Source organism: Vipera berus (assembly GCF_964194415.1).
Source record: "Vipera berus genome assembly, chromosome: 3".
Lineage (NCBI taxonomy): Eukaryota > Metazoa > Chordata > Lepidosauria > Squamata > Viperidae > Vipera > Vipera berus.
In genome coordinates, this window is record NC_138204.1 from 83850822 (window position 1) to 83869139 (window position 18318).

General features: G+C 39.1%; 1 protein-coding gene across 1 annotated transcript in view; it reads right to left on the reverse strand.

Annotated features, from left to right (window-relative positions):
* Positions 1–18318, reverse strand: part of LOC308666615 (putative ATP-dependent DNA helicase HFM1) — a gene marked incomplete at both ends in the record, with an annotated part of 63041 nt that overhangs the window by 14055 nt on the left and 30668 nt on the right. Inside the window, 9 exon segments of the mRNA XM_081325509.1 lie at positions 1276–1359; positions 2661–2746; positions 3681–3812; positions 4387–4484; positions 4932–4979; positions 8667–8773; positions 11728–11819; positions 13829–13909; positions 15220–15267. Coding sequence (XP_081181635.1) covers positions 1276–1359; positions 2661–2746; positions 3681–3812; positions 4387–4484; positions 4932–4979; positions 8667–8773; positions 11728–11819; positions 13829–13909; positions 15220–15267 — 776 coding nt within the window.

Here is an 18318-nt window from a genome sequence, read left to right on the forward strand (position 1 = left end):
ACATTCTCTCAAATATTGGAAGTCTGTTATTGTGTCACCCCTAGTTGGAGCATTGGTATGATGATAATTTCCCTTGCCCTTGGCCTATTGTATATACCCATAGTATTAACAAATATTTAGAAAATCAAGGCATATCAAACTGAGGAGAAAACATGGATGATGAGGAGATGCCTCTTAACTAGCTGCTATATCTAGTTCCTAGATCACTTTTCCTTTGCAGGATTCATAGGCTTAGAGATCATACCTGGGTGCATTCTTTTTACCCTCCATACCATAGAATTAAATAATCCCAGGCAGAGGTAGACAATAGTTATTTAAGCGCAAACATCACTCATTAGTGATATGGCAGATAGTATGACCAAATAGTGTTATCTTGCTATATTGTAATGAAGCATCTGTTGTTCTAGCCACAGAGCAAATTTCTCAATTTTTCCAATCTATGATTAAGATTTAAGATTTAAGATTTATTGAGATTTTTATACCGCCCTTCTCCCAAGAAATCTTCACTATAGGCTTTCTAGTGTATCACACTTCATACTGTACTAGTTGACTCCAGTACATCAATATGAATTACTGGCTCCACCGTTTGAAGACTTTTTTGGTAATTATTTAGTGCAGCACCTAAAACACAAGTGTAGAATAGAATAGAATAGAATAGAATAGAATAGAATAGAATAGAATAGAATAGAATAGAATAGAATAGAATAGAATAGAATAGAATAGAATAGAATAGAATAGAATAGAATAAGAGCTGGAAGGGACCTTGGAGGTCTTCTAGTCCAACCCCCCGCTCAAGCAGGAGAACCTATACCATCTCAGACAAGTGACTGTCTAGTCTCTTCTTAAAAACCTCCAGTGATGGAGTGTCCATGATTTCTGAAGGCAAGCATTTCCACTAGTTAATTGTCTTCACTGTTAGGAAGTTTCTTCTTAATTCCAGGTTGCTTTTCTCTTTGGCCAGTTTCCAAACATTGTTTCTTGTCCTGCCCTCTGGTGCTTTGGAGAATAATCTGACCCCCTCTTCTTTGTGGCAGCCCCTCAAATACTGGAATACTGCTATCATGTCACACCTATTTCTTTTTTTCTGTAGACTAGCCAAACCCAAGTCCTGCAGCCGTTTTTCATATGTGTTGGTCTCCAGGCCTCTGATCATTTTAGTTGCTCTTCTCTGAACTTTTTCAAAAGTCTCAACATCTTTTTTAGGAAGGAGAGTTTCTTCTAAGTTTTCTTTTCAATTCAGTTCTTTTGCAATGGGAACACAAAACAAAAATATACCTGCTCTATGTTAAGTTCATATTTTGGAAGATGTGCTACTGATTCTTTAATTTGATTTCCAAAAGGAGGATGTCTGTTCAAAATCTGGAAATTTAAATTCAGATAGCACTCATATTAATTTAGAACATAGACCAATATTTGCTAAACAGAGCACAAAAGCTATTTAGAAAACATAGTTCTCCTAGCATTATATTGTTATCATTTTTCTTTAAGTCAATCAAAATGGCAACAGTGCCATTTTGGGATAATTTATGTCAGTTTGTCTGTCTTCCTTAGGGCACATCCACACAAACGTATGCCATTGGATTGAAAATGCCTTGTCAAATGTTCATTAAAAATGTATCTCGATGCAGATTTCCCCTTATCCCCAGCCTATTACTGAAACAATTAACTCCAGATTTTTCCAAACAGATGTGGAAATGCTGTTTTCAATCTTCTCCCAACACAAGCCTTGCATGATATATGGTATTTTGGCAGCATCTATATTGACGACATAGTTAGAAGCAGCAATCTGGTCAGGGAATGAAATCCAATAGTCTCTGCAATATAACTTGCCCAGCAGGAAACTCTAAGCACAATTCTCCAGCCTCATTAATGAGGCAGAATAAAGACTAGCTATGTAAATAGAGCAAATATATTCTGACCTTTTATATCCCACCTTATGGGTTGGAGAACAGGACATTAAACTGGCTATCTGGATATGCCTTCAGGATGATCTAAATAAATTTCCCGTATTCAACCAGCTACTTACTTTTTTTTTTCTTACTTTCAGCTGCCATTTCCAATCCTCCCCCACCACCAATGGCAGTTATCCACTGAATTTATCAAATGAAATAAGAATGGTAAAAACTATGTGTACTACAGCTATAACAAATAATTACATTTTTGTTCAACTCTTCTATCAGTTACAAATAATTCTGCAATTTTGGCAGTATGAATTCCTTTTCTGTTTTTCTCACCTCAGATACCTTACTATACTAGTATCTGGTCTTGAAAAACTATGAATTCCTGACAACAGGATATTTTGAAGATACTGCTTATATCATTACTCAATACATTTTTAAAAATATTATACTTAATCTCAGGAATAATGAATCTAGTATGGTGTGAACAGAAAGTCTCTTGTTTTAAGGCATTTTTCTACCTCTCCTCTCTATAACAGACTTATCAAAAAATAAATATAAGGAAAGTTATAGAGGGAAAAGACCTCTCTTATTACCACTTCTGCAGATGGAAATACTCATTTCACTGGAAAAACAGCTGTGTGTTCCTTCAAGTTATTTGTATGCTTTATTTAGAAAACAGCAGAATACAAATCAGATAACATGTGATCAAAAGTAGAATAGTATATGTAACACACAACATAAAAATTATAAAAGAAGTACCAATTCAAGCTCTCTTGCATTTATATCTTCTATTTTTTTAAAGGATGTCAGTCCTGCATTCATCATTGCATTTGATAAAGTCATGCCTGTTGAAAATGGAAATATGCTAAAGATTAATTTATCAAACTGCATTTCCTCATAACTTATCTTTTTACTAGTAAGCAAGTATAAAATATCATTTAAAGTAAGCATAATAATATCTACTCTGAAATATATTTCAAAATGGCCATCTGTCAGGGAGTTGTGGCTGATGGTTTAAGGATGGTGAGTTTTGACTAGATCGCAGTTTGGGTGGTTTATCCCTGGAGGTATTTTAGACTGAAGGCCAGGTAATAGGGAAAAAAGTGCAACAACAGCAGAGATTGTGGGCAAACTCCAAAGCACCAACAATATCCAGCTGAGTGGCTGAAGCATGGTGTGATGGTTCTCCATTCACTTAATAACTTGAGAAGTAGCTTAATGATCACAACTGAAAGTGCTGGGATGGCAATCATTGAGCAAAGCAGTCACATGGGTGTCTTGTTTACTAAATGCTTTGCTCAACAACCAATATTACAGTCCCAGTTTTGGTTGTTAAGCAAGGATTATCTGTAATTATTTTAAATCTGATATTTAAAAATACAATAGAAAATCTAGGAATCATCCTCAATATTATTTTGCAGTTTGTACTTCTAATGTATAACATACTGCTGTACAAAATTCTCATCACTGTTGCCACTTCCTTTTGTAAAGCTAAGCAGCATATTAATTAAAATAAGAAAGGTCTAGAAATATGCATGGATTCTGAATAGTTTTGCAAGTGATATTTAATGTAATATGATGCACATTTCCCCTGCATTTCAATTTTCCTCAATATCTAGAGAGCTTTCTCTAGTCTGAGGATGGAAAAAGAAAACAATTCTATCATACTATTTTTATGCTATGAGATTGAAATGATTGGACTTTACCCTAAATAGAAAAATGGTCAACTTTTTTATTGTATCCTAAGTTGAAAGGTAGAATAATTTTTATGGTACCTACCAATTTTTTCTAGCTGCTTGGATATATAGAGTGAATTTTCCCAAAGTCTACATCTGAAGCACTTTGCTAAAATCAAAGCGTTTAGTAATACAGTAAAGTTGTTTTGACGGGTAGCCAGAAATTCAGATAACCCTACACAAGAAAAGAAACAAGTGTAAAAAAACAGGAAGAGATAGAAAAAAATACATGCTAATACATGTACATGATAATAGTGTATATTATCATTATTATATTATATGGTTCACTGCACAGTCAGCCAGATGTTGAGACTGGATTTGTCATTTTTGTCTACCTACTGAATTCTTTTCAATGACATGGAATAGGCAAATGTAGATATTTGATGGTATTACAGATATTGTTGCAGGATGTAAGCTTATTATTATTATTTAAAATACATTGCTTCTCTGTTTTACTTTTATAAATCACTCAGACTTATTAGAAAATGAGTGGCTCTAGAAATTTAAATTAGTGACTGACTCATTTAGTGACCATCTCCAGTTATGATGGTGATTAGAAAAATAACTTTGTGTCCAGTCTTTGCAGATCTGTAAAGCAAAGGAAAGCTGAACATTTTAAAATTTGCACTGTTTCATTTAGCAGCCACTATACGTAATAACTGAGTTGCCAGTTCCATTTTTGGTTACTAAACAAGAATTAGCTGTATGCAAATATGTAATAAAAATAGTAATTTTAAATTTTACCATACATTTTGTAAGTCTTATGCCATTTCTAAAAATGTTTCCTATATCTTGCGTCAAGGTGAAATCTTGGATGGGAATGCATCCTAACTGTGCCTGAATAAGACTGAAAAAGAAGTTACAAATTTTTCAAAATATTGAAAACACCAATATGTAAATATCATAAACAGTAAATCCACTGATTTTATAAAAAAGCAAGCTCAATAGCAATAGCACTTAGACTTATATACCGCTTCACAGTGCTTTACTGCCCTCTCTAAGCGGTTTACAGAGTCAGCCTATTGCCCCCAACAACCTGGGTCCTCATTTTACCAACCTCAGAAGGATGGAAGGCTGAGTCAACCTTGAGCTGGTGAGACTTGAACTGCCAAACTGCTGACAGCCAGCAGTCAGGAGAATTAGCATGCAGTACTGCATTGTAACCGCTAGAGCCATCACGGCTCTAGATAAAAATCTAGAGAGGATGGAGTATAAGAAAATACCATACAATAACTCATCAATAATCCTTATTGCTATTTTAAAATAATAATAATATATTGCATAAAATAATTACCAGTTTACTTTCATTTCTCTTGTTTTTATTTTTCCTTCCATTGGATATCTGTACATAAAATATACAGGTTTTTATTTACGTGCTAAATAAGTGGCATTAACTTAGAACATAAAATGAAATGCATTTCCCATTATCAAAATGACATAGCGGTATCATACATATAAAAAAGAGTTTAGTAAGATTTATTTAGAACTATATTACTATAGAGTTATAGTTTCAGAGCAGGGTTATTGGACTTGTGGCCCTCCAGATGCTCTTGAATTAATCTGTTCAGTTTGGGGCATGTGGACTTGAGATGGGGTTTGCCAATCTCTGGGAAAATAAAATTTCTCCATACTTTATGGCTTCAAATGTGCACATTTTTTTATTTTTTTATTTTTTTATTTATTTATTTATTTATTTATTTATTTATTATTATTTTTTAATTCCATTTATATCCGGCCCTTCTCCGAAGACTCAGGGCGGCTTACAAGCTTAGCAGTAGCCTTCTTTCTATGCATATGCCTGCTTATTAGGGCTTTCACACACACACACACACCCCAAGCGGCATTATTACAAAGTCAGCTTAATTGCCCCCAACAATCTGGGTCCTCATTTTACCTACCTCGGAAGGATGGAAGGCTGAGTCAACCTTGAGCCTGGTGGGATGCGAACCTGCACTAATTGCAGGCAGCTGGTGTTAGGAGACATTAGCCCACTGCTCCACCAAGGCTCTATTTATTTATTTATTTATTAGATTTATATACCGCCCTTCTCCCGTAGGACTCAGGGCGGTTCACAAGGTTTTTAAAAGCAATACAACAAATTACAAAACTTAAAATCAATTAAAAAGATTATATTGACCTTGAAATAAAACCCCAATTAAAATACAATTAAAATCCCAATTAATATTCTCAGTCCAGGCCAGAAAGCTCAAAGAGCCAGGTCTTCAGGTCCCTGCAGAATGTGCGAAGGTCAGGGGCAGTCCTAAGCTCTACAGGCAGTGGGTTCCAAAGGGCAGGTGCACCCACAGAGAAGGCCCTCCCCCTGGGTATTGTCCGCCGGCAATCTTTTACCGGCGGTACCCTGAGAAGACCCTCCCTGTGGGAGTGCACAGGACGAAGGGAGCTTGATGCCGGCAGCATGTGTTCCCTCAGATATCCCAGACCCAAGCCATTTAGGGCTTTATAGGTCATCACCAGCACCTTGAATCTCACCCGGAGGGCAACCGGAAGCCAATGCAGCTCATGGAGCAGAGGTGTTACATGGGAGTATCAGGAAACCCCCATCACAACCCACGCGGCTGCATTCTGCACCAGCTGAAGCCTCCGGGTGGTCCCCAAGGGCAGCTCCATGTAGAGAGCGTTGCAGTAGTCCAATCGGGAGGTCACGAGCGCATGAGTGACTGTGTGCAGGGCATCTCGGTCCAGGTAGGGCTGCAACTGGCGCACCAAGCGAACCTGGGCAAAAGCCCCCCTGGTCACGGCTCCTATATGGTCTTCTGAGCCGTGAATCCAGGAGGACGCCCAAGTTGCGAGCCCTGTCGACAGGGGGTAACACCTCACCCCCCATCATTAAAGGTGGAATGGACTGGTTAGTCCGAGATGCCGGTATGCACAGCCACTCAGTTTTGGCAGGAATGAGACGAAGCCTGTTTCTCCCCATCCAGACCTGGACTGCCTCCAGGCAACGGGACATCACGGCGAGGGCATCACTGGGTTGGTTCAGGGTGGAGAAAAAAAGTTGGGTATCATCAGAGTACTGATGCTACCCCACCCCGAAACTACAAATGATCTCGCCCAGCGGCTTCATATAGATGTTGAACAGGAGGGGAGAGAGAACCGACCCCTGAGGAACTCCACAAACGAGAGGCCTCGAGGCAGACCTCTGCCCTCCTGTCAACACCGATTGCGAACGGCCCAGGAGATAGGAGGAGAACCACTGCAAGACACTCCCAACCCCCTGAGACGCCGCAATAGGATACCATGGTCAATGGTATCAAAAGCCGCTGAGAGATCTAATAGAACTAGGACAGAGGAGCAACCCCTGTCCCGAGCCCACCAGAGATCATTCACCAGTGCGACCAATGCCGTCTCCGTGCTGTACCCGGGCCTAAAACCCGATTGGTATGGGTCCAGATAATCAGTTTCCTCCAGGAACAGAGGAAGCCGATGCGCCACCATGCTCTCAACAACCTTCGCCAAAAAGCGAAGGTTGGAGACAGGACGATAGTTGTTTAAAATCGCTGGGTCCAGGGCAGGCTTCTTGAGAAGGGGCCTCACCACCGCCTCCTTCAAAGCGGTGGGGAAGATACCCTCACTCAAAGAGGCAGATATTACTGCCTGGAACCAGCTTCGTGTCTCCTCACGAGCCACATAAATCAGCCAAGAGGGACACGGGTCCAACAAACAGGTGGTGGAACTAAGCCTTCCCATAATCCTGTCCACATCATCAGGGGAAACAGGATTGAACTCAGTCCAGATAACATGCTCAAGACCATCCGATTCCTCCACATCAGACTCTGCCCAGTTAGAGTCCAAACTGGCCTGGATCTGAGTGATTTTGTCCGTCAGATGATGACTAAACTCCTCGGCCCGCCCCTGCAAGGGCTCCTCTCTCACCTCCTGATTAAGGAGGGAGCGAGTCACCCTAAACAGGGCGGCTTTTAACATTGAAAGCTCTAATGGGTGTGGCTCCCCACCCACTGATCCCAGTGAGCTGCTCATTTTTTGAGAGCTCTCAAAAACAGGTGAAGAGATGTTTGGACATTTCCTGTGGTGAGTACAACTGGACATCTGAGCTTACTCTTTCATGATACAATCGGTAGAGCAGGCTTGCTTATCTACTTTATTGCATCTCTAGAAAGTAAGCTGAACTGTTTAAAATGATCTGGCTCCTACTGGCCATAAGACCAAGCTATTATAATTTTTTGTGATTCTTTTATTGAGCAATTTGGGTATGCAACTGTTCTTACTCATTCTAAATTGGAAGCTGGATAGAAAGAATCTTTAGATGACAGATATATCATTTTGTAATGTTACCCCAAACAATTTGGTGGACTGGAGGAAGTCAGTTCATTGGGATGGGAAGAGAGTTCAGTGGTGTTGATCATAGTATCCTTCTAGACAATTTGTATGGGTTTGAAGGCACCATATAACAGCATTTCTATCCCTTACTGAGTAGGTAGGTCCCATTTTGTGTTGGAGGCAAGAGGTTGGTCCCTCCAGTATGAAGTATCCCAGAGCTCAGTTTTTTTCCTTAATTTTATTTAATATTCATGCAAAACTGCTGGGAGAGGTTATCTTTCAGTTCACAGTGAGACGATATCAACATGTGAACGATACAAAGCTGCATCATCTTACAAATAGGAGATCTGGTAGACGTTATGACCTGGTGTTTGGAAACTTAGAAGGGGAGAAACAGGTTCAGACTCAATCCAAGCGAGTTTGGGTTAAAGCCTACTAATCCCCACAAAAATACCATAATAGATTCTTGATGAGATTGTGATTCCCCAGGTTTGCAATCTGGAAGTTCTTCTGAATTTGGGGGTCTTGCTAGAATAGCAGGTAAAGGACATGGCCAGGAAAGTCTTTGCCCAAGCATTGACATCTCCAATATGAAATAGAATTAACTGTAAGGAGGGCAGAATTTATAATAACTTATCGTGTAGGTTTTAAGCACATACACTATGCAGAAGACAAAAATGTTGCTATAATTAAAATTACTCCTTAGTTAAAAATAATTTTAAACTTGTACCTTATGTTCATCCACTTCTTATCTTTGTTCAAGGAATTCAGTACTTTTTTCTCATTTGTTCTTAACTTGATGTCTGAAAATTCACTGCAACCAGATATCAATACAACCTGCAATAGTTTCTTTCATTAATTTTGTTCTATTTTTGTTCTGTTTATTTCAATATATATTTTAAGCATTTACTTTAAAAAGTATCTAATTACTTGGATGGAATTGAGAGAAATAGGTTCAGAATGATCTCTGGCAATTCAGTTTTAATAGTTCACAAGACTTGATGGAGGTATTATTTAGTTTGTTTTTATTTGTGGTTGTTATTTTTATATGGTTATTTAGCTTATCCATATTTGTGGAAAAACAGAATGCATTGATCTTAGTAGAATTTACTTTTGAACAGACAGACATTGGATAATGTTGTTTTTATTACCAAGCCTGGAAGAATAATCTATAGTTTTTCCTGGAATACAGCTGGACAGTTTAATATGCAGCAGCAAGAGGAAAAACAATACATTCATGTAATGGGTTAGTGCTGAGTACTAAGAAATTTACGAACCAAATTTTGAGAATAAAATATATTGCTTACATTGCTGCTGTTGTTTTATTATTTATTTCTTAACTTTATCCAAATTGTCAGTATCAAGATACCACATATTGGGTACATTTAACAGAGTCCCTACACAAGCATGTAACACCCTAAAAAACAAAGAATCTGTTTTTAAAAGTATCCCATGCATTTGAGCCAGGAGGTTAAACAAGCTCTGACTGCTACTGTTGTTCTATTATGAGTTGGAATAGCTGTTCGTGACCTCAGGCATTTATGATTTAAGTTGTTTAAATTGTTGCTCTTAATTTTGTATACCACCTAGAGTCACTGCAGTGAGATGGGAGGTCATATAAATTCTACAAATAAATAAAATTTGATTGGTTCATATTTATCACAGTTGTACTGTAAGGATAAAACCTGGCTTTACATATTAATTTCTCTCATTACTGTATTCAGGGCTTTTTTTCTCATAGAACGCTCAGAACGGAGTTCCGGCACCTTTTTTGGATGGAACCTTGTAGGATAGGCAAGGTGGGTTGTATGACATGTGTGAGTTCCGGCACCTTTTTCTTTTACAAATAAAGCACTGACTGTATTTCAATGAATACTTTTAATTTTTTGCTATAAACAGACTGGCAAAATATGACTAATACTTCTGAAAATCAGGATAACACCAAACAGCCACAGTTGACAGAGCATCATCATAAACCCATGTTTATTTATGTAACATCGAATACATTCAAAATTAAATGGGAACTAAATTTCTTTGATAGATAATCCCAGTGCTACCATAGAAATACCAAAATTCACAGTTCAATGAATATTGTTCAAATTCTTATGCACAGAAAAATGCCAAATAATATCTCAACTGGTCTAATGGAACCCCTCCCAACACTATAGACAAAAAAGAAAAGCAATGAAAAATATTTGTCTGTTTTGCCAGAAAATGCCTTTCTATGTTATATATCACTAAAAACAGTTTAAATATCCTGCTTACATTTATTGTTTCATGTATTGCTGTGGTTCTCATATAATATGCTTCAGCACAAAAACTCTGTCATAAAAACAATTTAAAGGCTTTTTCATATTTCTTTCATTAGGTTTTTAGTCCAAATATTATCCAAATACAGGGAAAATTATGTGTGACATTTGAAGGCAAAGTGAGATTTAATTGCTCCACAGGATAAGTATTTCATGAGCAAATTGCCTAAGCAAAACAGATACCGGTAACTTCTCCCAATTTTTTAGATAATTAATTTTTCATTTAGAATTTGGGGGCAGATTGGGTACATTTTGTCCAAACTGAAATTAAAAAGGGCTTAGATTATTTATTTATTTACTCAGTATGGATGACCCCCCCAACCTATCACAGTAACTCTGAGCAGCTAATAGCATATAAAAAGAGTAAAAAATAAACATAGGCAACAATACATTGACCTTAGATCCATAACATACACTTTAGCTGTACTAAAGTCTGTATTAAATACTTACTAAAGCTGAACCACAATAAATGTATACAAATAATATAAGTAATAAAGGCAAAAAGAAAGATGAAAAGTTGTATCCACTCAGCATTAGTTATTTATTTAAAGTCTAAAATGTTAAAGTCTAAAATGTAATAAGATTTGACATCTGCAGCAAGAACTTTTCGAAAAAATATTACAGTATTTTAATATGAAAGCCAGGTTGGTCAGTAATTAAGGCACCAGGATAGAATTCAAGAGGCTATGAGGTCTAATCCCACCTTGGACACAAAGCTACCTGGGTTCCCTTGGGCCAATCACTCTCTTTCAGCCCTAGGAAGCAAGCAATTACAAACTTCTGAAGTCTTGCCAGTGAGAAATAATGATTTGGTAATGTGGTGTAATGTAATGTGGTCTTCTTTAAATCAGTGATCCCCAACCTTTATGGCTTGGTGACCCAGCAGGGGGCTAGAGGGGAATCGGACTGTGAGCGGTGGGCCAATGTGCACGCGCGTACACACGCAGCTTGACTTGTGTGAGCAACAGGTTGGCGTTCACATGCATGTGTGCACAGTTCAACTTGCACAAGTTGAGCTGTGCGCACGGGTGCATGTGTGCCAGCCTGCCACTTGTGCAAGTTGAGGTGCATGCGCATGTGCCCACAGCTCATAGGGCCTGGTTCCAAATAGGCCACATGCCAGTAGTGCAGGAGCTGGGGACCCCTGCTTTAAATAGACTATTCTTGTGAGTCCCAGAGAATTGGTGATCCAGTTCCACAAATGTTATTTTCAAGTTGAACAGATTGTTTTCTAATAACTTTGCATTAGAGTTTAATGCCATTCCTGATAATTGTACTATACAAATTCTTCTAGTAGCTTGCACAATAATTAATGAACTACAAGTAATTTCTTCTCCAGCTCACAACTCTGATCACAGATCTAAACTAAATGGCATGAATTATGTAAAGTTTCAGTAAAAAGCAACTTTCAAAAATCTAAAACCGTAAATGGGTTTTCAGCTTTGTAAGAATATTAATTCTTCATATGAATAATAACATTACCAGTTCAGATAAAGTTACTGTTCCATTAATCATGAAACACTTTTTTACAGTATCAAATGCAATATAATACCAAGCCATCTGCCGTCCAGTTTCTGTAGAAAAAATACATAAAATTAAATTTTTTAATAAGTGAAATATAAAAGGCAATTTTTTATAGTTGAAAAATCGTTTTAAATTACATGAACACGTATGTTAGGAAAACCCTTTTTAAATAGTAAGTTCTCTTTCGGTACCAATTATCTAAAGAAGTGGGAGATTCCTCTTCACTGGATTGGCTAGACAGCCATCAGTTTGGGATGTTTCAATTTAGATTCTTGCACAAGATTTGGCTCAATGATCTAAAGGGAACTTCCAACCCTTATTATTTTGTGACATTGATTTTAAATCAAAGGACTTTGAATTATTTTTACCTACTCATCTTTATAGAATGGGAACATATCAAAAATTAGATTTAACAACAAAATATGTTTTAATCTATTAACTGGCCTTCTAATTACAACATGTTCAGTATACCATTTCAAAGTGAAAATGTTATTACTATTTAAGACTATACAAAATTCAAAAAATATTCATGAATTTTCCACACTCCCATCACTGAGAACAATCCCACAGAACTTTGAGAAATATTGCCATTATTTTTTATTGGCCTTATAATCATGCTTTTCTACAAATCTGAAAAAGATTTTAGTTTTCTTTTGGTTGTCCATTGGTTAATATCCAGAGGGCAGTTTAAAAAAGAAGAAAAAACAGCCACTATCACACACTTCTCCCACAAGAACGAAGCTGAAGTCACCAGCCTGAGGATGACGGATGAGATTTCGTCGAAACATTGCCCTGATACCTCCAATTCTATGTGGGGAAAAACCCAAGTGACCAAAGATCTACATACAAACACCCGCGAAAACCTCAGAAAAAATATATATATATATATATATATATATATATATATATCCTCTTTTACCGGTCTACTATAGAGAGCGTCCTCTCGTATGGTATTGTGGTTTGGAATGCTGGTCTGACAGCCGCGGATAGGAAAGTATTACAGAGGGTAGTGAGCACAGCACAAGACATTGTGGGCTGTCCCCTGACACCACTGGATGACATCGCCAGGGCTCGTTGCCTTGGAAGAGTGAGGAAGATTCTCAGGGATGACTCACACCCTGGACGGTATCTCTTTACTCTCCTACCATCCGGTAGGAGATATAGGAATATAGCCAGCCGTACCAACAGGCTGAAAAATAGCTTTTATCCGTGGGCTATTAGGCTTTTAAATGGGACATAATCTTATGCAGAATTGACTTGGGAGGCCGGTGTGTGGTGTAGTTGGTTCACATAGTGTGGTGGGATGGAGGGTTTGTTGTCACTGTGTGTTGGGGGGAGAGAGCACAGGGGGAGGCTCAGCTAATCTCAATGTACACATGTTGTACTTTGTCAATAAAGGTTTATTATATATATATATATATATATATATATATATATCTTATCAAGAAGCTGCCCTTAATTTATGGAATGCTCTAAGAAAAGGAGGAACAAAGTTTGTAACTGGAATTGGTCACAGTTAACACTTTTCTGAAACCTGAGAGTTGCAGTGAGTAGTGCCATGATACCGGTAGGCAGAACCAGGGCTTTTTTTCTCATAGAACGCTCAGAAAGGAGTTCCGGCACCTTTTTTGGATGGAACCTTGTAGGGTAGGCAAGGCGGGTTGTATGACATGTGTGAGTTCCGGCACCTTTTTCTTATACAATAAAAGCACTGGGCAGAACCATGATACTATAAATGTGGCTAACATATTTTGTTCTGATATTATTTTCTATTGGATTTTTTAAAAACTACTGTTATGCCTATTTTATGGCTGATATTACAGTTTTCAGGTGTTTACTGAGAATGACAAAAACTACATTATCAATTTTCAGTCATTATGGAAAGAAAGAAATGGATACATAAAAGAGACTTGAGAGAAGTATGAAGTCTTGCAATTGCAGATTGCTCTAGGGTACAGTTTTTATGAGAACAATGCAACCCCCCCAAAACATTTGGAATATTAAAGTATTAAAAAATAAATTCTGAACATTCAGATAATAAGAGATTATGTAATATTACCTGTGGTTTTGAAATAGAGATTATCATCCATTTTGATCAAATCAAGCGATGACAAATCATTCAAATTCTTCAAACACAGTTCTGTCCAAATTGAAGGGATAATTTTTGACATGCAGGAAAAAATATTTTTTGCAGATAGAAAAAGCAGAACATTTATCAATCTGCTGTGAACAGGCAAATCCTGATTCAACTCAGGCAAGGCAAGCACTTCTGTTCCCCACATTCACTGACCCTATTTCCCAGACATAAAATCAACTTCTTAAATATCTATGTAATAACTATGAACATGTGACCAAACAAGAAAAACAAGTTTACACTTGCCCAGATAAAATAAAGGGTTTTCTTGGTGAGTTTAAAATCTTAGTCTCACATAAAAGTAGGGAGTTGCGGAGAAGGTTCTTCTCAGATCTACCTTTGTTTGGGGAAAAGCTTTGATTTGGGACAAAGGGAAACAGCGTGGCTGAAAGAGAAGAAAGAAAGCTTTTCTGGGAAAAGACCAAAAAGGAAGATGCAAGAGAGAGAAGATGTAAGCAAGATAGACTGAAAATGACCACATATTCCTAAAGAGCTAGATCCCAAGAAAAGAAGGAAACTAAGCAATGCTGAAGTGGAAGGAAGCACAATACCGGTAAAAGTAGAGCTGAACTTTGGGATTGGAAGTGAAAAGATTGGAACCAAAACATCTTTGGGGGCATAGAAATAGGTTTGCTTTATTCAGAAAGACAAGAGATTCTAGGTCAGTGATGGCGAACCTTTTAGAGACTGAGTGCCCAAAAACTGCCCCCCACCCCTGTCCCCACTCCGCCCTGCCCGCTGAGCCACCCACCATCTCCACAGCCCGCCACAGATCACCCAAGTGGCCCAGCAGCACCATGGCGGCCACGCCCTCCTCCCGTGCCCCACAGCATCATCTGTGTGCAATGGGCTGCAAGGGTGGAGTCTTGTCCCCGCTGCCCAGCTACCATGTCCTTGGCTGTGCTGCTTCACGTGGGCTGCGCCTGGGGGTGACTCTCCTCCGGGGGGGCTGCTGGTGAGGAGGGGGCCGTGGGAGGAGGCGGGGCTGGGGCAACGGTGTGTGTGCCCACAGAGAGGGCTCCGAGTGCCGCCTCTGGCACGCGTGCCATAGATTCACCACCACTGTTCTAGGTAAAGGGAAAAGAATTCTAGAGTTGGTGGTAAGAGCAAAGCTATCTGTCTCTGCGCTAGAGGGGAAAAAAGAACCACTTCATTGTGGTCCAATAATCTTTAAGGAATCAACAGGAGCTAAGAGGATAAACAAAAGAATTAGCAGAACTAGTACTAGGATGCGAAGCAAAATGAGCAAACAAATTTAAATGTCAAATTAAAGCCTATTTAAATACATTGTTCTTTGCGTTTTCAAGAAATCTGACCTTGTAATTTTGCTTCAATTCCATTTCTGTCAAGTCCAGCTGAAAACCCTTGATTAAAAGAATATTTTTGATTATTAATACTTAATTTGTAAAACAATAATGTGCAGCTCTTTTGTTATAGAAACCTATGTAAAGTTTTGCAATCAACAGATTTGTATACTAAGCACACAATTTATTATGGGACACAAAAGGATTCCTAAAGAGATTTATAAATTATTTATTAATTTTACATTTATCCAAGTTTAAACAAAAAAAACCCACATTACACAGTTTGGGCTTTTATTTATTTGTTGTCATCAGCCACAACTAAATTTAAAAAGTATGTATGTATGTATGTATGTATGTATGTATGTATGTATTCATTCATTCATTCATTCATTCATTCATTCATTCATTCATTCATTTACAATGTGTTGATCCAATGTATATGGCCACCTATCTATCAAAGAAACTCTGGGTACAAAACAAACAAAAACAGGAAATTCTTAAAAAAATCAATTAAAACTACATTGAAGCTCAAATATGTCAAAGCTCCCAACTGACACCTGGAGGAAGAGCCAGGTCTTGACTGCTTTGCTAAAGGCCAATAGAATAGGAGCTGCCTATATTTAAGGGGGGAAGCTGTTTAACAGAGCAGGTGCCATAATAGAAAGCATGCTTCCATGCCCATTCTGCCAAATTTGTTTTTTTTTTAAAATATATATTGTAAAATAAGTAATCCTAAGAGAAGCAGCACTCGTAAATAAATAAATTAAAAATAAATTAAAAATAAAAATAATAAATATGGTTCTCATCCGTACAAGCTTGTCATATGTTATCTTGCTTTACTTTTGTGTAATCATGTACATGTTTTTCCTGTACAGTTCTTCAGAAAATACATATTACATCCAGTCGAAATTTATTTATTCATTTAAATTTATTGGTCACCCAGCTCCCATGAGTGGCATACTAAACTAGTGAAAACATAAAAACATTGGATTACACAGATAGTCCAGATTAAATGGACCTCAAAAACAACAAAACGAAACATGGACCACTGAACAAATAATACAATTCAATCTCAGGCCTGGATCCAGAGCCAGGTTTCAAAGAGCTCCATTCCTGAAGCTCACCAAAGGATTTTCCCTCCTTGCACAGAGGGGAGCTGAAATCCTTTCACAGGCTGCAGGAATGTTCGAAAGCAAAAGGGCTGCTTGCCAGGAGGATTTCAGCTTTTCATGGAGCTTAAGTCCTCTCTCTAGGCAACTCTTTCATTCTTCCACTTAATGACCTAGGACAGGGGTCAGCAACCTGAAACAGCAAAAGAGCCACTCGGAACTGGTTCCGTCACATACACAAAAAAGTGGGAGCTGCAAAATGTGTGCGCAACAAAGCAAAACATGCACCAGCCCTGCCCCCGTCCACCTCTAGCCTTTTGTGAAGCTTCGGGATCAGCTCCTGCCCTGGATCTCTTGCACTGTGCCGATCCTCGGCAGCCCTGACACCCGCACCGCATCCTGAGCCGCACGCACCTGTTGCCACCCGGTGCCGCCAGCTTACTGGGGGGATTCGCAGGCTAAGACGACCACGGAGGGCCGCGCAAAGACGAGGAAGGCCCCCCCTCAGAGGCAATGGGCCCTTCCTTGGCTGAAGGAAGCCTCACGAGCATCTCCTGCAGCGTGGCTCCCCCAAGCAGGGAGGCACTCCCTGGTGACGAGCGCTGGGTCACAGTGCCACCTTCAGCCCGGGCGCCGCTGGAGCCACCCGAGCACCCTGCCCCTCCACCCGGGGCCTCCAAACTGCCGCTGCCCGTTTGGAGAGCTGCCGCCTCCATCAAACATGGACAAAGGCAGAAGCTCTGCAAAGGGATGGTGGAGGTTTGGAGAGCTGTGCACGCAGCTCCCCAAACCACTGCCACCCGTTTGGAGATCTGCCGCCTCCGTCAAACATGGACGAAGGCAGAAGCTCTGCAAACAGGACAGTGGAGGTTTGGAGAGCTGCGCACGCAGCTCCCCAAACTTCCACCGCCCGTTTGGAGAGCTGCTGCCTTCGTTCGCGTTTCTTTCAGCCCCAAAAGTCACCAGCTCTCCAAACCTCCACTGCCCCATTCTCTCAATGGGACTTTTTTACTCCCACTTTTTTTTCAGAATGGCGGAGGAGGACTGGGAGCTGCAGGAGACAGCTTAAAGAGCCGCATGTGGCTCCGGAGCCACGGGTTGCCGACCCGTGAAGTAGGAGATCATCTAAAGACTGCAACCGGGAGAGATAGGATTGCAGTTGTTGAACAAAGCAGTCATGTGGACATCTCACTTAAGAACCGCTTTGCTTAACAACTGAGATTTTGGTTCCAATGGTGTTCATTTACCTCTACTGAATAAGATTTCCTATCACTCTTCTAGCTCTTTTATACACATACACATGTACCATCTCTTCTTGTGCAATTTCCAACTTCTGGAACAGATTTCCAGTGCCTGCTGGTACATTGCTACACATATTGTTGTCCTTCCAATATAGAAGGAACAGTGAATAAGAAGACCTAGACACCATACACTATGTTTTAGAATGTATCAACCCATAAATTCATGCTATAGTATATAGCTGGTCAGCTAATGATCTAGATCAGGGGTGTCAAACTGCCAGCCCGCAGGCCGGATGCGTCATGCCAAAACTGCACCCACCCTATTGCTGACAATGGAAAAAAGTCACGACACGTCGCAACACGTCACATGATGTTGCAAGTTTGACACCCCTGATCTAGATATACCAGAAATTTCAAATTTCCCTTGAAACTGGCTTGTAGAACTAAAGTAATTGCTGCTTGTTGCTCTCACATATAACAATCTGTCATAGCGCTTCATCTTAGGAATTGAATACCCTCCTCTCAGAGCTCTGAATTTCTCCTTTCCTCTTTTAACATAAGCATCCTAATTGCACAAATAAATATTTGTTCATTATTCATGATACAACAAAAGAATCTGTTCCAGAAATAAAAATGGCTTAGAAAAATAATATTCAGTTTTCACAGTTCAAAATGCTTTCAGCATTTGACATATTCCCTATTTTCTATTTCTATTTTTTAAAATCTCAATTACAGAAAAAGCAAGACAGCATTCAAGCATT